The sequence below is a fragment of the Geospiza fortis genome, unplaced genomic scaffold, assembly GCF_000277835.1.
Source record: "Geospiza fortis unplaced genomic scaffold, GeoFor_1.0 scaffold246, whole genome shotgun sequence".
Taxonomy (NCBI): Eukaryota; Metazoa; Chordata; class Aves; order Passeriformes; family Thraupidae; genus Geospiza; species Geospiza fortis.
This window is the reverse complement of record NW_005054476.1, coordinates 1,137,523-1,157,831: the sequence shown is the minus strand read 5'-3', so window position 1 is coordinate 1,157,831 and position 20,309 is coordinate 1,137,523. Positions and strand designations below refer to the sequence as shown.

General features: G+C 37.5%; 1 protein-coding gene across 3 annotated transcripts in view; it reads left to right on the top strand.

Moving 5' to 3' along the window:
- The window catches only part of FCHO2 (FCH and mu domain containing endocytic adaptor 2), a 74,294-nt gene that overhangs the window by 46,810 nt on the left and 7,175 nt on the right, over window positions 1-20,309 (top strand). The window contains exons 13-22 of one of the 3 annotated variants that reach the window (XM_031062995.1): window positions 453-467; window positions 878-902; window positions 1,594-1,636; window positions 2,556-2,650; window positions 7,017-7,120; window positions 9,940-10,069; window positions 15,318-15,429; window positions 16,046-16,201; window positions 17,124-17,256; window positions 20,080-20,279. In XM_031062995.1, coding sequence (XP_030918855.1) covers window positions 453-467; window positions 878-902; window positions 1,594-1,636; window positions 2,556-2,650; window positions 7,017-7,120; window positions 9,940-10,069; window positions 15,318-15,429; window positions 16,046-16,201; window positions 17,124-17,256; window positions 20,080-20,279 — 1,013 coding nt within the window. The remainder of the gene's footprint in view (window positions 1-452; window positions 468-877; window positions 903-1,593; window positions 1,637-2,555; window positions 2,651-7,016; window positions 7,121-9,939; window positions 10,070-15,317; window positions 15,430-16,045; window positions 16,202-17,123; window positions 17,257-20,079; window positions 20,280-20,309) is intronic. The other 2 variants (XM_031062996.1, XM_031062997.1) reach the window with 2 other exon arrangements.

Sequence of the window (20,309 nt, the reverse complement as noted above, 5' to 3'; positions counted from 1 at the left end):
ATTTTTGGTACATTTCATATTCCAATATATATAGATTGCACTTTTATATTGCAATATAACATTAAGTACTTTTCTCATATTTAAAGTCTCCTTGAGACTTTAGAGTGCTCAGTTCTTGTGTTTGTGGTTGTGCGACCATGAGACATTCAATTACATCTTAGTGTTAGCTGAGCATGGCTTTTAACGTAATTTGAAAATTAGTTTTCAATAACACACAAGTCTTTTAAAACAGGTCATATAATGAGGATACATGTAACATTTGCAGTGCAGCTTTATTGATTTATCCTGCCAGTTTATGGAATAATCCTTTATACCACCAAATGATAAATAATATTAGGGTATGCTAGTACAGTATTCAGATCAGAGTGAGACTGGTTCTGATTTTAAGGAAAATAGTGTGCATAACATATTAAAATAATTTTTCTCTTTTTTCCCTCATCACATTTTGAAAGCAGAGGCACAGTCCTGTAAGTAGAGAATGGCTTTTTATTTGCATTTGTAGTTAAAACTAAGTAAGTGTAGTGTGTGAGGGGACTTGTTGGGAAAACATGAGGAATATTTCGTTTCATTTGTACTATGTGATAGATATGTTGGCTGTTTAATTCTCTGTCCCAGATGGTAAAGAGATTTAAAAATGCTGCTCCATTGTCAGCTCTACAGTATTTATTCCTGCATTTTCAAACTGGTATGGCAGATGTGCACTGGTTGCTCTGTCCAGGCTCATGTTCCATGGTCTTCCGCAAGTTCATGCTATTTTTACCTGGCACTGAAAACAAAATATCACGTAGGAAGTTGAGTGGATATAAGAACTGTGGAACTGTTAAGTGGTTAATTTCAGAGTAGAAGAACTTATTCCTTTTTTTTTTTCCTGTTTCAGGCACAAATGAATCAAAATTCATCCAGTAAGTGTGAATCTTTTAGTCTGTTCATTTTTTTAACAGAATGAAAACAAAACTTTTTTTTAATTGTTGGAGACATAAACTTCTTAAATATCTGTATTTTAAATTGAACAAAATGCTTCTCGTGTTAATTTTATATAACCATTCCTTATCTGTGTACTTGGCTGTTCCCTGTTGTGGGGACCTGTCTGACAGTAATGAGGAACACATCCAGATACCAAAGGGGTTGCCCCATCAGAAAAACTCCTGTGCAAGTTCCTGAAACCCTTCCATCTGTTCAAGTTTAGGATGATCCATAAACCAGCAAAGCACACCATGTTTATGGTGTAAAATACTGACATAGAGGATAGAGCATTAGCTTCTATTATTCAGGGTTAGGTGTTTTGTTTTTGGTTTTTTTTTTTTGGCCAGTGGGAAACCAGACCAGATTTGCTGAAGAACAGTGTTGTAAACTGTATAATTCAAGGAGGAAGTTTCAAGCAAACAACACTTCCTTATGAAGTGCATTGGTCTATGTAGTCTTCTCATAGTAAAGGAAACTTAAGTTATCAGAAATGATACATTTTCTTTTTTCCATTTTAATAGTAATTTGTTTGAACTGCCAACATGAATGTTAAATATCTTCTTGTAATGAAAATGAAATTTTTATTTTATATTTCACACTTTTAGTGATAATATGGTATCTTTTTCTTAGGTGAAGAGTTAACAAAGTCAAAACTTTCTGCTCCAACTACTGAGTAAGTTAAAATTTAAAATTCTATCAAATGCTGTTTTGCAGGAATTTGTTCTTATTTTTCTAAACTCAGAAACTCATTGGAAATGACAGCTGAGTCCTATCTTAGGTTGTACATCTATTGCATTATAAGCCTAAGTGTATCAATGGATATTTCCATTCATTTGTTTATCCCTTCTAATACATTTGATTTATTGTGATCAATCTCAGTTGGTATTTATCATTACATAGCTACACAATGTTTTTAAATAAGACAGACTTAGTTTCTATCCAAGAGTGTTCTATGGTACAATGTTTAAGATTGCAAAACCCAAATCTACAATGATCTGCATACATTGCTTATGCGTATATATGCTGAAATGAATGAATTTGAAGATATAGGTCTCAAAAATTACAGTTATTTAACTGACATTATGGAGTATGTCCACACACAAATTTTCACCAAGGTTTTGGCTAAGACAGTCTCCTTACCTGCAAATTTTGACTAATTCTTTTCTTTTTAGATGTGAAGACTAATATAGACTAATTTGTCAAAAGTTTTTACCGTATTATTGAGGGACTTTTTACAAGAACTATGTAGTGATCGGACTAGGAGGAGTAGCTTTAAACTGTGAGTAGTTTTAGATTAAATATATGGAGGAAATTCTTTACTGTGAGGTCTGGTGATATGTGGAAACAGGTTTCCCAGAGACGTTTTGGATGCCCTGTCTCTGGAAATGTTCAAGGCCAGTATGGAAGGGGCTTTAAACAACCTGGTCTAGTGGATGTCAGCATAGTTGGAACAGAATTTTTAAAGATCCCTTCGAAGCCGAAGTGTTCTGTAATTATTATAATTATTATATTATCAAACTGCTACTGAAGTTTGTGATTTTTATGAATGCATAAATCTTTCATTTCTATTCCAATTTTAACTCTTAATATAGAAAGGGGAACAGTGACTTCCTGGCATGGGATCCATTCTTCAGCACTTCTCTTGAATCTTCCTCTTCAGCTTCTTTGGCATCCTCATCTTCCTCAGGTAAAATCTTCATGGTAGAGATGGTGTTCACTATATTTCTGGATGTTCTGGTTTTTCAGTTATTGCAAAGGGGTGTGCTTTGATGCATAAATTATAGAGTTTTATAAAGCAGTATACTGTTACAGGTCTTACATGACTAAGAAGGCAGCATATAAGGCTTTCAAACTAGAGAGCAAGAAGGAAGAGGGAGTGCTGGACACTTCAGGAAAATTCTGTTTTGCTCCTGCTTTTCTTTATTGCCTTCTCATACTTACTGAATAATTGCTCACCATCTAGAATGTAATCCATTTTTTTTCAGCTGGTAAGGCTGGGAGATTAAAAGGAGGTTGTTGCATCAACTGTGAGACAAGCTGAGCTTGCACAATGAATCGGGATGGATTTCTTCTTTCCAGGAAAGTTGGCTGGGCTATGTAGTACAAAGGCATTGCAGAGCTTTGCTCTGAGGAACTTGTTTCCTGGAGGAAGGCATGATTCTGTTAGGAGTTGGCATAATCCAAGGGGAGATGGATAAAAATGGCAGGACTGAGACATGAACTAAGCTGAGATCCTGAAAGCAGGGATATTGCCAGAAAAATGATGGTGTGTGGCATATGGAAGGTGGAGGGAGAGAGCACATGTTGCTTGGGAATTTTGGGTCGCAGGATATTAGTGTTGGTAGGACAAGTTGGCAAGCTTTCCTGAAACCTGGTCATTGCAAAAAATAGTTCCATACTTCTTTTCAGTCTACCTGCTGTGTATCTTTATTCCAACATCTTAATTTTTTCTTAATGTAGACACTTTCCTCCTCCCACACACCTGAGAAAGGAAGTGTGTTCGCTGATTTTTTTACTAAGTACTTGTATTCCAAAAATAGTCATCACTTCTTTGTGTTCATTATGGCTTTCTAGTGGTTTTCTTCTGTGCATAATCATGCAGATTGAAGAACAATAAGGAAGATTACATGTATCAGTAGGAGAATTCTGAAAAATTGGTGTTATTTTTTGGCTTAAGTAATGTTCTTTTAGCAGCAATCAACATTGCTTTGTAACACTTCAGATTTTAAGAACTTTGTCTTTCACAACAAATTAATGTTCCTTAAAGGTTTCAGTTTTAATAAATCTGGCTTACAGAATTCATTATAACTCCTTCATCCTGACTTACATAATCAGTCAGTAGTATTGGCAAGTGAATCCATCCTGTGTGTGGTAACACATTTAAGAATAAATTCTAGAGAGAGAGATATTACTGGAATACTCTGAAAAAAATTGGTGCTTTCTTAAAATACTCTGTTTTGATAACTTTGGTCTCGTGTTGGAGTCGGCAGAGAAAGGCAGAGGATACTGAACTTGTGCTGGTGGCTGTATCTGTATTCAGGTGTTTATTGCTGTGCCTGGATGAGAAGTGAAAACAGGTTAGGAAGTCATCATACAGTTCCTCCTGACAGCAGAATTGTGGAGAAAGTAGTCTCTGGCTGATGGGTAATGACAGAGATCCATAATATCCTCTGGAGCTCTGTCTGGCAGGGAGTCATATACCCTAGTCGTACCCATTAGGCTTATGCACAGAGCCCTGCAGTTCATTGAAATTGGTGCAATAGAGGGTCTTGTGGGCATAAATCAAGTTTAGATACATCTGTGCCTTGGCAAACTTTATCTGATAAAAAATTCTTTCAAGGACTGTTTTTCTAGAAGTTAACTAAGATATTTACATTTGTGAAATAATCTGTAGAATTAAATAGAAAGTAAGTGTGCCAAAGTATAACAAATTTCTAATGCATTTGGGATAAAAAAACCTGGATCAATGTAAGTCATGTTGTTTAAATTGAGTTCTAATGCTTGCTAACTTGCAAGTAAGTTTTTAAAGTTTTTAAAAAATACTTATCAGATGGCATATTCCTCAAAATCAATGTTTTATCTTCAGCTTGAAGGTTGGTAGTAAGCTGGTGCTTTAAGTTTTTGAAAATCTCAATCCCAAACTTAAATTACATACGTTAGTTGTGGGGAATACAGTATGTGTCTCTTATGGTTTAAACATTTGTTTAAGTATTGTTTTATAACCATGTTAATCATTGAACTCTTAAACTACCTTGGTATTTGAGCAGACAGTGGTTTATGCAGCACAGAAGTAATCTTTGGTCATCCATGAATAATCCCACTTTATTATAAGTTCAAGCTAACTTTGTTATCTTGAACAAACACAACAGACATTTTTAGCTAGTTCTTGATATTTAAAAAATGCTTCTATTAGTTATCTTCCTTATTTTCATCCATATGTATTTTTAAAATAGTTCTTAACATGTCCACATTTTTTTAAATAGGATTTATAGCAGTATTTTAAAGCTTTTGAATGATAGTTAAAATATCTGCTTGAAAGAGAAAGGTGTGTTAAAATTCTTAATGTTAGGTGGACTTAAAGAATGTATTTTTTATGGCGAAAGGACCGCTGTAGCAAGGACAACTGTACTTTTGATCTGAACTTTTAGATGTGTTTCATTTTTTTATTTTGGTTGTCACTTCTGTTGCTCCCAGCTCTGCCAATCTGCAAGATGTTGAGAATTGACTAACCCTGCATTTTCTGCTTCTATTGTCATCTAGAGCAACAGGCAACAGCAAGTGCAGGGAATACTTGTGGAAAACTCCTTTTTTTCAGCAGTCAGAAGATTATAGGATGAGAGAGGGGGAAAAAAACTGGGGTGGATAATGCCTCCATATTGTTACTCACAGATTGATACAGACAGAATAACTATCAGACTGAATCTTGTGGCTCCATTGTCTTCATTCATTCACCTGAAAGCCAAATCCGTTGGACCTTCCTATTACAAATATTAGGACTAAGAGGATCAAAGTCTTTGGAAGGAACAGGATAGGTTCGATTAAATAAGGAAGGAAATTAAAAGCAGAAGGCTGTGGAGAGGAACCAAAAATGGAGTAGGATGCAAGAAAGAAAAGACAAAGATGAGAAAAAAATAAATCACAACAGGTCAAAGGAATAAGGAAAGTTGTGAGAAATAGAGCCTTAAGTGGAGACATACACAATAATTCTTTTAATGTACTAAAAAATGGAAAGGGACATGGTTACCAGTATGAATGAAGTACATATGATATGTGACTGGCTTTTTTCCTTCTTGTATTTGTGAGTTGTTACTTTAGCAGTTATTTTTCATGCTGGCTAGTAGTCCTTGTGCAGTGGATATTGAATACTTTTTTGAATATTGAAAATTTTATCTTTTCATTGCTGGTCCTAGTTTCAATTCTTCCCTTTTCCTTCAGCTACCCTAACAGAGCACAATAGGAGCTCCTCATCGTCTACCACTGATTTGCCTGGGTGTAGAATATCTCAGTCTTTGCTTGGACACCAGACAGATTCTGGGTCCACAAGCCCATCTTCACCAGGCTTTACCATTAGCACTTTGTGCAAATCTGGTGTTACAGCAGCGCCATCAGGGAGTACCAGTACTTTATCCTGTTTTTCATGGTCTCAGAGTCAGTGGATTTCCTTTGCTGATGAACTTCTTACAATTAGACACACAAGCACAGACAAGAAGGAGCCCCAAAGATTGCGTTTTAAAACTGAAAATGCCTGCCTTGCCTCTTCTGCTTTGCTTGGGAATTCTTCCAACAGCTGTGCTTCTGAGGATCAAAGTGACCTTTTCAATAACTCTATATGCCATGAACAATTATTCATTGAAGAAACTGGCACTGCTACTGAAATATCTTCTGCATCATCTTCAGCACTACTGGACTATAGTTTAGTGTCTTCTTGTGCTCATACAAATAAGGGTATGCCCAGCATGCATTTTGTACTGCTCTTTGCTAATAACTGACTCCAAAAAGCAAGCTTTGGATTCGTTTTTTCTTTTTGTTACTATTGCTCAACTGATGCTAAAATTAGCTCATCTTCTTACTTAGAATGTACTAAACTGCTTGTTAATACCAGTTGGGACAGTGAAGTAAATATTCAGCTTGAAATAAGAAGACAATTCAAATTATTCATTTAAAGGCATTGCTTTTTCTTAACTGTGCAGTGTTGCTTTTCTAGAAATGGGAATGTGTTTTTGTGGGATGTCAGACAGTAATGAGATCTCAAAGATTAACCAATTGCATTTGCAAAAACAATTCTTTTTATATACAAGCTTCCAAGAGTGGTTGGTATAAAATCACTTGAGAGCAATGAGAAAGCCCATGATGCTGTTTTTAGATGCACTTTTCAGGGTATCACATGGCGCTATTTTAAAAGCACTTACGATTTGTGGTAACTCTTTAAACATGGCACTTGTACAATAGGAACCTCTAGTAGAAACATCACTTCTAGATATTCTACTCAAGTAAATAACTATTTCTGTTCAGTGTGATCTTTCTAATATTTTCTTAACTTTGCTTTATTTCAGCAAGGCCCACCACTCCTCTTTCTGTGAGCACCATTGTACCCCCACCAAGGCCTGCTTCAAGACCAAAGCTGTCTACCGGGAAACTTTGTGGGATTAATGAAATAGTATGTATTGAGTATTATTTTTTTATTTGCCATTTTGACTTGATTTCAGATACACCATTCATTTATTCTGTTACAGTGGAGTTAAGCAAGTTTTCACATAAGCAGGTTTTCAACATTGCCAAAGAGGCGTGGTAATAGTTTATGATAACTATCTCCTTACAACAGATAATTATTAACACAAGTACTAAGGTCCAAACCATAATTTTTGCGACAGCTGAATCTTTTTAATTGAGCAAATCAGTAATTTTATAATGAAAAACAAAATACTATTTAAGTTATTGACAAACCTCCCTTGATTTAGGGATATCACCAAGGCTGTGGGAAATGAGTGGGATTTTTTTCGATTGTATGTTGACAGAAGTAGCCCAGTTGTGACTTCTCCCTGCACTTGGTGCTGGTTTGTGGAGAAGGGAGGCGGTAGATCGCAGCAGTTGCCTGTGAGGATAGTGAGAGGTTGCACACTGTCTGCATGTACCTGCAATGCAGGTTCGCCCGCCGATAAGGAATGTGCTAAAGAATGCAGATAACCAAACAGCCTGTCAGACTAGGCCATGCCTAATTTCCTCTGTAAATATTAGTATTCTGCAGGTTTCACTTGACTTCCTGACTTGGAAAAATGTTCCTGTGGTAAAATTCTCTTATTGTCTTTTAAAGTAGCAAGATATTTTCGCCATATTCTTGGTACAAACAAAATTCTCATCTTATGCTTTGACAAAACTGAGAGAATATTTTAAAACTGTTTTGCTTTTCTGTAGGATCAGAACAGAGTTCATTTTGAAATTCTTTTCTCTTTCCAATGCAGAATTGTAGTAATTGATCTTGGCCCAAGGAATCTGTTCTTCATGTCATTTATCTGTTCTACTATAAAGTATGATCTTGAACAAAGCTACAATCATTTTATACTGTTGCTTTTGAAATTTACTATTATCTGGACACAAGTAGAAGGTTGTCAGTTGTCTTCATTATATGTTGACTCCTTTTACAATTCTCATAGTTTCTGTCAAAGCCAAGAAGTGCAATAAAATGGGGGAAAAAAAGTTACTGTGACATCCTGCCCTTAGGGGAAAGGAAACACCCAAGATTCACAAATGCTAGGGGTCAAAAAGAATGACTGAAGTCAGAGGGTCCACAAAACTCACAAAACTTTATTATTAAATGATGCACTTGACATGGAAATTGGTATGTTAGTCCCTGACCTACTATATATGCGCATGAGATTGGGTTCTGGATAAAGAGGTAGAATTAGAAAGGAAGAGAAAAAGGAACATATGAAATAAACAGGAAGAGAAAGGGAGAAAGAGAGATCACCAATCCTAGTTCAGTGTCAGTTCAGCTGATGGAGTATCCTGGAAGTATCACCTAAGCTTGTTGGGAGTACCAGTTTTCCCTACCCTGGAACTAAGTTTCTTGTTTTCTATGCAATTTAATCATCATGCACAGTTCATTCTTTCAGACCTTTCTGGAATTCAGTTAGAGGGCTCTGGGGGTCCTGGGTGGTCTTGTCCCCCCCAGTCCATACCCATTTCTCTGCCTCATTCCTGCACTTGTACTTATCTGCAGGAGCTGGAGCAAGACGTCACAGAAAAGTGCTGCCTACCGCTGCATAGTGCCTTCTCCATCCACATTTTGTTCTTTTTCACTTTGTTTTTACCAACAATCCTTGGTTATTATCAGCAGACATCATCAGTTAGTGCCAACAGTCCTTGGTTATTAACAATGATCTGTGGTTATTACCAGCCAGCCTTGTCTATTAGTAGCAACAATCCTTGGTTATTACCAATGGTCCTTGATCAGTATCAACAGCCCTTGGTCATTATCAACAGTTTGTCTGTTATTACCAACAATCCTTGATTGGTTCCACAGTCATGCAGCTATCAGTGTTTCAGACATACAGATTAGCCCCTTGTCATCTGTGATTCTACAGTTATCCTGCAAAATGATGCTTCAGGGGTTTCAGTCCCTCTCAGATAGGTTAACCCCAGCATGATCACTAGTTAAATACCTTAACAGTTAAGTGTATCCTAAAACCATCTAGAGATTTAGAGTGGAAGAGACTTTTAAGTTCTGTAGGCCAGCCTGCTCAAAAAAGTGCTGACTTCAAAATTGTATCAGGTTGCTCAGGACCATGCTGAGTTTTGAAAATTTCCAGAGTGGGAGATCTTACAATCTGCCAATCTGGCAGCCTGTCTCAGGATTTTACCAAAAGGTTGCAAGAAGGACTTTTTCCCAAAGTCTGGCTGGCATTTTGTTCGCTGTAGCTCTTGCATCTCTTAGAAGAGCCTGACTCTGACTTCTTTGTGTACCCCTTTTTACCTAGTAGGAGCCTGCTAATAAATCTCTTTTTAGGCTTCTGTTCTCTGGGCTGAAAAAACCCTGGTCCTACAGTCTGTACCTCTCTTGGTCCTGTACTCCAGTCCCAACTATTTTAGTTGCCCTCTGCTGCTCTCACTTCCAATTCATTAGTAGCTCTGCTTTAGCTCTCCAAATCTGTGTTTGCCACACACACAGCTCTGTAGTCTTAGTTTCTGATACTGTATTCTGTTATTATTATTGACAGGCTGTTGCATAATCCAATATATTAGACCTGACTACTCTGTCAAAAAAAGCCTATAATCTGTGAAATAACGGGATTTACTCCAATGGAAAATGCAGGTTTTCTGTTTTACATGAAAAACTAGTGTAGATAAAACATTAAAGAAACTATGTTGAGAAACATTATGAAATTGATTGGACCATGAAATAAGAACTTTTCTGTTTACAATATTTTTTTCATGTCTTTAAAACCACTTTGTGTTATTCTTGTGATCTCTTCTGTTCAGCCTAGGCCATTCAGCCCTCCATTGACTGCTAACTCAAGTCCACCTCCAGCAGCTCCTTTGGCACGTGCAGAGAGCATTTCTTCTATATCCTCTTCTGCTTCCCTCAGTGCAGCAAACACACCTACAGTTGGTAAGTTTAATTATCCATTTTATCTTACTGGAGAAATAGGACAACTCAGCCACTAGGCTGCACCTGCTGCAAGAAACATTTATTGGAGTTAGTTCTTTCATATGCGAGTCCAGGTACTTCAAGCATTCTTTGCATTGTCTGCTTCTAAATGACACTGAGACAGAGGAAAGTAGATTAAATGAGATTAGACCATAGACCCAGTTATGGCATGTTCTTTAGGGAAATCTTCTTATTTGGTATGCTTGTATGGCCATCAAGTACAACATGTTATCATATATTTGTTCAGAAGATGTTATTGTATAGGTGCGGAAATACTTAGGGATACTGAAAAATTTGAATGAATACAAATGTTCACAGAACTGAGTTCTTTTATGTTCTAAAGCTTATTTTTGTGCAAGTTAGTTAAGAATATAAGCTAAGCAGTAAAAGCAAAACAAACAATTAAACAAAGATCAAGACGGAAAGGAAAGTCTTCATGTGTTGTCACTAATTTCAGAGGGTTTTTTTTGTTTTTAAAGGAAGGCACTTCAGTTTGATATTTGATTATCATAAATCAAAAGGAGACAGAGGGGCTTTTTTAGTTAATTGGGGATTTTTGTTAGTTTGGGAAGGGCAGGGCTTAAGACATTTTAACTTGTTTATTTAACAGTATTGAACTGTTTAATTTCTGACACAGTAACACCTTTAGTCACAAGTTAAATCAAGTTATCAAGTTATCATTTAGTTATCTGCAAATGTTATTGATGGCAAGGATTCCTCACTCAGGCTCAGCAGCTCTGAAGAGCATCTGTGCAGCATCTAGTGGGAGTTCTGCAGTGGAGTCATTTCCACCCTGTGCAGAAGCAAGGCTACTAAGTTCTGCCCAACCTTAGCTCTTACAGTTCAGTATCCACCAGTTTCACAAATGCTGAGAAGCATTGCAGAAACACAACAATATTTTGGTTGCCAGAGTCTATCCAGGCTCACATCCTCCGGTCTGAGCTCTGGTGTCAAGGAACCAAAAATTGGTGGCAAGAGCATCAATATCCCCCAGCTCTGGGGAGGTATGTATGTGTGTTGTTGGAAACAGTGGCAGAGTGAAATCATGAGGTGAGGCAGGAGGTAAGGAGGTGTGTGCTGACAGTGAAGCTTGATCTGGTTATTATTCTGGCCTAGGAAAAATAGATAAGGCCAGTTCCATCTGCACTGACTATGAATTAAATAGTCCTGGGAAAATGGGAAGGGCAGTACAAAAAGATGAAATACTTTGGGGCATGAGAATAGTTTGCAATACATTCTGTATTCTTTTAACTTTTGCACAATCCAGTGTTCCCCTTACCCCATTTGTTCTGAATAATGGAGAATTGACTCTGATTATCTTCTTCCGAGTGAACTTTAAGGCATGCGTAATTTAGTGCTTCTTTTGTGCTTTTTGCCTAAATTTAATTTGCAAAATATTTTTAATATTAATTTTTAGCATCTATTTTTGCTTGAAATATTTTGTTTTCTTGCAATGTTTTGTTTCATTTAACTGTAATAGACAATGATCTTTTGATTCGAAATCTTCCTGCAATTGAAAAGCATTGTGAGACACTGCCAGGTATTGTACTCAAAGCACATTTATGTCTTAACTAATCATCCTAATATACTACATCTAATAAAATTGTGTTTCATTTGAAACAAGTTTTCCTGGATATTTCTGGTATCTGGCACATACAAGTTGCTTGACATCTCAAGTACATAACAAGTTGTATGTTGCTGAAATGACCAAAACGTGATGTAAACACTTTTATATAATGCTGTCTTCTGTCTATCCATTTCCCTGTTCCATAAACAAGCTGAAACTTGGCCTTGGTTCTTCAGTTTGTCATTACTACTTTCTTTCAAGTAAAGTGAATGTATTTTTACTTTGATAATCCTAATTCTCCTAACACGTTAGGAGAATGTTTCTATATTTACATATAATATGGATCTTAGAAGACAGACATAATAACGACTGTACTTTTTCAAATAAATTTTATTTTCATGACAGCTCTTTTGCCAGTGTTAAAACTGTCTGGATCTTTGTTCCTAAACTGAACTAAAATCATTTGATCAGCTTTATTCAGCCGTCCTTTTTATGACCAGTGATGGAGTCTTTTGTTCTGCAGTTTTGGTCTGCACTTTGAAGGTGTCAGTGCAACTGTTTGCATGGTTATGTTACTAGTTCTTCTGTCAGCACAGCTCAGGAGCTAGTAGTGGTGATCAGGCTGAGACAGGTAGCCGGGCATTTAAGCCAGGTTTGCCGTCAATACCAAAGGTGATAGACCTGGAGCTTTGATCTGGACTGCAGTCTGAAATGAAGTTAGCATACCTTCATGCATCTCTGTCACTTCCCTTCTGTCTGAGACCTCACAACAGGTGTAGAAAACCCTGAAGCTGAATGTTGCTGCATTGAATTGTACTCTCAGCAGCAAGGCAACAAAACTGTTGATTTTCAAAACTGCTGACTTTCAGCATCAGGACAAGCAGTTATGTTTGTTTTATATGACAGAATGACAGAATCATGAAGGATGGGAAAAGACTGCCGAGATCATCAAGTCCAGTCGTTGAACGATCACCGCCTTGTCAATTAAACAAAAACACTAAGCACTCCAGTCATTTCTTGAACACCTCCAGGGATCATGACTCCACCACCTCCCTGGGTAGCCTGTGCTAAGTGAAAAAATTCTTGCTGTTGTCCAGCCTGGATCTCCCCTGGCACAGCTTGAGGCCATTTTGACTTCTCCTGTTGCTGATTGCCTGGGAGAAGAGATTGTCCCCTACCTTGATACACCCTCTTTCAGGCAGTTGTAGAGAGTGATAAGGCCCCCTCTTATCACTCCTTTTGTCCAGGCAAAATGTACTGAGCTCCTTCAGCTGTTTCTCATATGACTTATTCTCCAGATGCTTGCCTTGCTCCATTCCCCTTCTCTGGATGTGCTCCAGCACCAAAATGTCTTCCTTGAATTGAGGGGCCCAAAACTGGACACAGCAGTCAAGGTGTGGCCTCACCTGTGCCAAGTACAGGGTGTCAATCCCTGTCCTGCTCCTGCTGGCCACACTATTGCTGGCACAGGCCAGGATGCCATTGGCCTTCTTGGCCACCTGGGCACTGCTGGCTCATGTTCAGCTGCTGTCACCAGCACCCCCAGGTCCTTTTCCTGGGGCAGCTTTGCAGCCACTCTGCCCCAGCCTGAGGCACTGTGGGCTTGGTGTGACCCAAGGGCAGGACCCAGCACTAGGCCTTGTTGAATGAATAGTAATTTATTTATTTTTCAGTTTATTGGTTTCTAGGAGAATGCATAGATTTTTGAGTCAAAGGGCGATGAACAGTGGGAGCAGAGTAAAGAAAAGAGAAGTGATCTCATTTGTGATTCCCCAAATAGGTCTCAGAGAAATGTATATACATACATATTTGCTTTGGTGTTCCCTGAAAAAAAGTTAAAAGCATGTTATTTTTTCTGATAAATTTCACTTTTCAGTCAAGCAAACAGTGTTTGTCTTTTACCAATATGAAATAAAGAATATGTTTGCATTACTCTGCATAATTTTTTAAATATTGCTATAAAAATGTACATAAGGCCATTAAGTAAAAGATTTTAAAATGATTGATACACCTGTATACAAGGTAATCCTTTTGCTCTACAATAGTTTGTTGTTCCTTGGCAGAAAAAGACATTAAAACAGCTCAGCAACTGTAGTGTCACATTCATTGAAGGTACACTTTGGTTTTAGTGAAGAATAATTCTGGAGTTCAGTACTTCACCAAATAGAATTTCAAGTAATTGACAATTCATTATTTTATCGTATATTTGCCTCTTGAAATAATGGATTCTGGATTCCTGAGACTATTGAGAATCACAGCTTTTTATTGGTAGTTTTCAGGGACAGAAAAAACTTCAGAATCTTGATCCATGTATTGTCTGAAAGAATAAACAAAAACAACCTACTGAAAAAAAGAATAAATCAGTGGTTTTTAGCCAGAATCATACTAATTAGTTAGTTTAAGAATTTTTGATTTTCAACACTTTTGACTAGATCTTTTGGATCTAAGGAGGCCTAAGTGTTGCACAAATGTTTTTATGGCATTGAGAAGCATTCTGAACATTTTACTACCTTATGTGCAAAATTATAATGGAGAGAGAGGTATGAGGTAGCAGAATTAGACCAGCTCCTGTCTTTGGCTGTCTTTCTGTCACTACTTCATTCACTTATCTCTTAATTTAAGATCTAATATGAGATATTAGGTGCTCTGTGAAGAGCAAGGTCCTAACTTTCTTTTTACTTCTGAAGGAGCTCAGAAAGGACAGCCACTTAGAGTAAATAGGTTTAATTTGCCATGGGCAATATTATACCGAAGCATTTTGTCTCTGCTTTGTGGTATGAAAGAAATTTTTCAATTTGCTTATGAAAAGATAAAGACTGTACCTCCTTTGTGATAGGTAATACTATGTGATACAGACCATTTTTTCATGGTACAAAAAACATAAGATGCTATCTACTACACTACTGTGCTAAGAAAAAAAGAAGAAACTTCCAGTATTGTCTTTAATATTCCATACACATGTAGAAAATTTGTGAAGTATGAAATCCCATGACAACCTGTTTCATCAGCTGTATATGCGCATTTCAAAAAGCCTTCAAATGAGGTCTTGGTTGATATAGCTCTATATTGAAATTGTGTTGTGTCGGCGCAGGCAACAAGTGAAGACTTCTCCAACAATTTCTGCCTGGTAATTGGAGTGTTTGTTGGCTGAAAATGTTAAAAGAATGTTAAACCATTCACTTATGTGGGGTAATATTGATGAATTTGCATTTAAGTTCATTTTTATTGTAAGAGAATTCTTTGCATTTCTGTGACCATTTTATCATGCATTTTTCCATATAAAAAGCATACAGTAGGGATCTTTTTTTTAAAGCATTCTGGTCAATTTGCTTTGGGCCTGTTGACTTCACCCCCACCAGTAGCCATTTTAATGCAGTGTTCCTCTATCTCATGTATTTCCTTCTGTCTGTTTACATAATATCATACCAATAGTCATACCTATGTTCTTATGCTGCTGAGCAGCATTTTGGTGGTACTATTGTACTGTACTATGTTTATCTATTTCTACACACTTTACAAGTAATACCTCCATTGAGACTGTGATGTTGGTGTAAACTCTTGTGAAAATTACAGATGTAATCAACCATTCTGAAATCTACTAAGCTTTTTGAAAATTAAATTTATACACTGTATGTATTCTAGGTGTTTCACGTGGTCCCAGCCCTGTCAGCCTTGGAAACCAGGACACCTTGCCTGTTGCAGTAGCTCTTACTGAATCTGTTAACGCCTACTTTAAAGGAGCAGATCCCACAAAGTTAGTTAAATAGCGAATTGTGTTGCTTGTATTGAGTTACAATGAGAAAAGACAATGGGTCTGCTTTTCATACTGGGGGAGGGGAATGAGTATGCATTAGAAGGGGAATTAAAAGGGGTTTTTTCCCTGGGTATGAATGGGGCTTATTGCTCTATAATGGCTGTATCCTGCCAGGAGTTCATATACACCTGCTTTACACAAATGTGTTCAGTGACAGCACAGAGAATGACAAGGATTTTTATCCTTGTCAGGTAGGTATTACATGTAATTTTGTGCAGCTGAAAGCACTTCGTTCCCTGTGACATCCATTGCTATACTACTTAGGCCTTGCCTAGGTAGAGCCATTGCCATGTTTTCAAAGCTTGAAAAATATCCAAGACTACTGTATGCTTAAGCAGTTGAATTTTTTTATTTCTTATTTCATCTTACTTCCAAGCTGAAAGTGGCAGTACTAGTCACATTGTCCTCATTTGAGATTGATTTTCTGTTTTAAATTCTGTTTATATGATCATGAAATTACAGGAGTTGCTGTAAAATTAGGCAGTTAATGAATTGATTGCTGTAAAATTAGGCAGTTAATGAGTTGCAATGAAGCTGATTTTTTATTCTTTTCTAGATGTATTGTGAAGATTACTGGTGATATGACAATATCATTCCCAAGTGGGATTATTAAAGTATTCACCAGCAACCCATCTCCTGCTGTGCTCTGCTTCAGGGTGAAAAACACAAGCAAACTAGAGCAGATTCTTCCAAATGCACAACTTGTATACAGGTTTTGTATTTTTTTTTAACATAATTGTAAGCTACATAATTTGTAGAATTGTTGTGTCTGTCAATCAGAATTCTTTGCGGTCTGGTTGATTGAATTACATGTAATTTAATTTTCTGAATTAATGTTGTTCAGCTTAGTTCTCTCTCTCCACTGCCACTATTAAAAATCTCAGTGATTACTAGACTTAAAATTTGTGCTGAGTATAACAGGAACCATAAAAAATAATTTGTAAACATGTCTGTGTTTTCATATGCATTTAAAAAATAATTTCTTTACAGTAGTAATAAATGATAAAACTTAATTATGAAATAGTAGGCTTAAATGGAAAACAAGTAGTAGGAGATTCATGTAATCTCATTTGCCATCTACTAGTGTATTTTAAAGCTGAATCATTACATTAATCAGGTTCTTTACATAACTATCTCTCAGATGTGTAGCAGCATGCTTGGAAGAATTTGTAGGAAGAAAAGGTTGCTGATCAAGTAGGATAATTGTTGAAATTGCACTTGGAGATATTGATTCTTAAAAAAATAGAAAAGCTGGAATTTTTTTTTAGCAGAAAACCACTTAAATTGGGTAGTTTCTATTTCATTTATTGGAGAAATTACTTCAACACAAAGCTAAATGTTTTTTAATGCTGTACTTTTTTAATTACTAAAATAATAAATCAAACCATATGCATGTATTCTTTTGTATTTAATTTCCTCTTGTTAGTTCATATTTAATGTAATGAATAATTCATACAAAATTAAGTTTAATCACTGTTTGACATGACAGTTTATAACTGAAATGTTAGCAGAGATGTATCTAACAGGGTGAATTATACTGAAAAAGCATATTTTGCCAAAAACGGTTAAAATGTCTCGTATTCTTGAATGACTGGTGTAATATTTCACCCCTAATTAGTGATCTTTCTTTGTAGTGATCAGTCACAAAGTGACTCCAGTACTAAAGACTTTTGGATGAACATGCAAGCTATAACTGTCTACCTCAAGAAATTATCAGAGCAGAATCCATCTGCATCCTATTACAACGTGGATGTTCTAAAGTATCAGGTAAACACTTTTATCCTTTTGAAAATTTTAATATATATATATATGTAGTATATATAGTATATATATACTCATACATATACATATATTTTATATATATGTATATACACTCCGAAATAGAAAGAATTATTCTTTGTCTGCCAGCATGGAGGTGAACTATCATCCCTCATCTCTACTGACAATGCATAGAACGCTGCCCCGGCTTAGCACATTATGCTTCTTGTCATTCCCTAAGATACAGGGTTTGTTTCAGCTTACTAATGCTTCAGGTCAATCCTACAAGCAAGCTTCAAACACTGCTTTTTTGAAAAGTCAAATTCTCCTTTAAGAAATTTGATGGGAACTTCTTGTCATTTGTACTCATACTGTCTTTGATTTTGCAATTGCCTACGTTTTGGATGCTGTCACTGATAAATTTGAATGCATGTTCTGGTTTGCAGCTGTAAGAGAGTAGGTTTAGATTAGATATTAAGAAAAAATTCTTTACTCAGCGGGGGGTGAGTCACTGGCGCAAGTTGCCCAGAGATATTTTGTATTCCCCATCTATCCCTGGCGGTGTTCAAGGCCAGACTGGGTAGGGCTATGAGCAGCCTTATCTAGTGAAAGTTGTCTGTGCCCATGATGAGGGTGGTTTGGAACTTATATGATCTTTAAGGTCCCTTCCAACCCAAACCATTCTGTGATTTTATCTGAGAATGTATGACATTCTGATTTCCCACAATGAGAAATAGAACAGTAGTCAGAATGGATTTACTGAGTGTGAGTCAGGCTTGACCAAGCTGACAAACTGCTGTGGTGACATGACTTCCCCTGAAGTCATGATGGATGAGGGCAGACCAGTAGATAGATATTGTCTGGTCAGCCTTCAGGATGCCCTTCCACACCACCTGCCACAGAATCCGTATAGAGAAGCTGGTGAAGAACAGGCTGGATGAGCAGACACTGAGGTGAACTGACCCCCAGGGGGCATATTGATTTTACAGTTTAATAGCTTCATTAATGATTTGAATGATGGGACGGAGTGTATGAATCCTTGGCAAGTTTGCTGATGATACCAAATGGGGATAGCCCTTGGGATAAACCAGAGGATTATTTTGCCCTCCTAAGGGGGCTCAACAGGCTGCAGAAATGGGCCGAGAGGAACTTCATGAAGTTCAGCAAGAAGCACGCTTGGGGAAACCAAGTGGAAATTATCATGGCAGAAAAGGACCTGAGGGTTCTGTGGGTTACCGTGTTGAACATGAGCCAAAACAACTCGCTGCTCATGTGCAAAGGCAGCAGATGGTCTTCTGGGTGGTCTCCTGAGCTGCATTAGGCGAGGTGTTGCTAGTAAGTGAAATGAGGGGATCCTTCCACTCGGCACTAGTAACACCACACCTGGGGTGCTATGTTCAGTTCTGGGTTCATTGCTAATGAGACTGGATAGAGTTCAGCAAAGGGCCACGAAGATGATGGTGGGGCTGGAGTATCTGTCCCATGAAGAAAACCTACGAGTATTGGGACTCCTGAGCCTGGAAAAGGGAAAATTCAGGGAAATCTCATCAATATGTATAAATACCTGAGAGAGGGCACAGAGAGGACAGAGTTAAGCTGTTTTCACTGGTGACCAGTGTCAGAATCAGAGACAATGGACACATGCTGAATCATAGGAAATTCCCTCTGAACAGGCAGAACCACTATTTTTCTTGTGACAGTGGCTGAGCACTGGACACAGGTTGCCTAGAGGGGTAGTGGAGTCTCCATTCTTAGAAATGTTCAGAAGTTGTCTGGAGCGTAGGCAACCTGCTAGAGCTGGTCCTGTGTGAGCTGGAGGGCTGGACCAGACAGCCTCCAGGAGGTGTCTGTCAACTTCAGCCATTTGGTGCATCAGTGAGATGATGTTCTGGCTGTTAATAAAATATATTCAAGACATACTCACCTCAGAGGGAGAACAGAGATTTTCTAGACCTGCCTTGAAATGTTTGAACATCTGAGATGACTGTCTGCACAACAAAAAAACCCTGAAAATTATCCTGAAAATTACTCTGAAAAAACCCTGAAAATAGTCCAGCTGTTCATACCTGTAGTTTCCATATCTGCCTAGTGTTGTTTAAAATCCTGGCATACTGTACCTGCAAAAAGCATGTTAGGCACACAAATTTCTTGAGAAAAGTGGGAGGAAAAAAGACATTTGGTTTGCTGAAATGAGTACTGTGTATTCTTGTAAAAATGAGGCATTGGCCTGTGGAAACACAGACAGATGAAAAAGGTTTTGGGCTGACAAAAAAGGCAAGAGTGTGCATCAGGATAGAGGAGGTTCCTCAAATAGATTGAGAAGGTGGTTGAGATGCATCAGCACAGTAGAATGAGCTCGGCTACAGAAGCAGCATTCAGCCCTCCTGCAGCAGGAAAATAATGCTTTGAAGAGGGAAGAGCTATTCTGCTGGCTGGCTGCCCCACAGTGACAGGTATTGTTCTCTGGTGCTGCCTGGTTAAGCAGCTGAATTGGCACAGCACACAACTGCGAAGGATGAAGTCATTTTGCTGCAAGCATGCATCTTGCATAGGGCAGAACACAACAAAAACAAACCTTACAAAAAGTTATAAAAGAGCAGGAAGGAGCCTCATAGGCCAGAGGGAGTTCAAACCTTTTCTTCAAGTATTTTAATTTAAAATTAAAATAACAGGAATTCCTTTAGGCAACAGTCTTCCAAATTCTGTGATTAAGAGGTCAGTTGTTCTCTTGATATTTTGTCAGCATTGAGACTTATCTTAATTACCATCATCCCCAAATTCTGCCCAAAAGGTGGATATCTTAATTGTTTTCAATGGTTTATTCTTTTACAGGTATCTTCAAATGGCATACAGTCCACTCCATTGAATCTTGCAACTTACTGGAAATGTGATGCTAGCACTACTGATGTGAGAGTGGATTATAAATACAATCCAGAGTCGATGAATGTGCCTAGTATGCTGTCTAATGTCCAGGTTGTGGTACCGGTAGATGGAGGAGTAATAAACATGCAGTCACTTCCCCCTGCAAAATGGTAATATTAATTCTTTTCAGTATTTTTTCA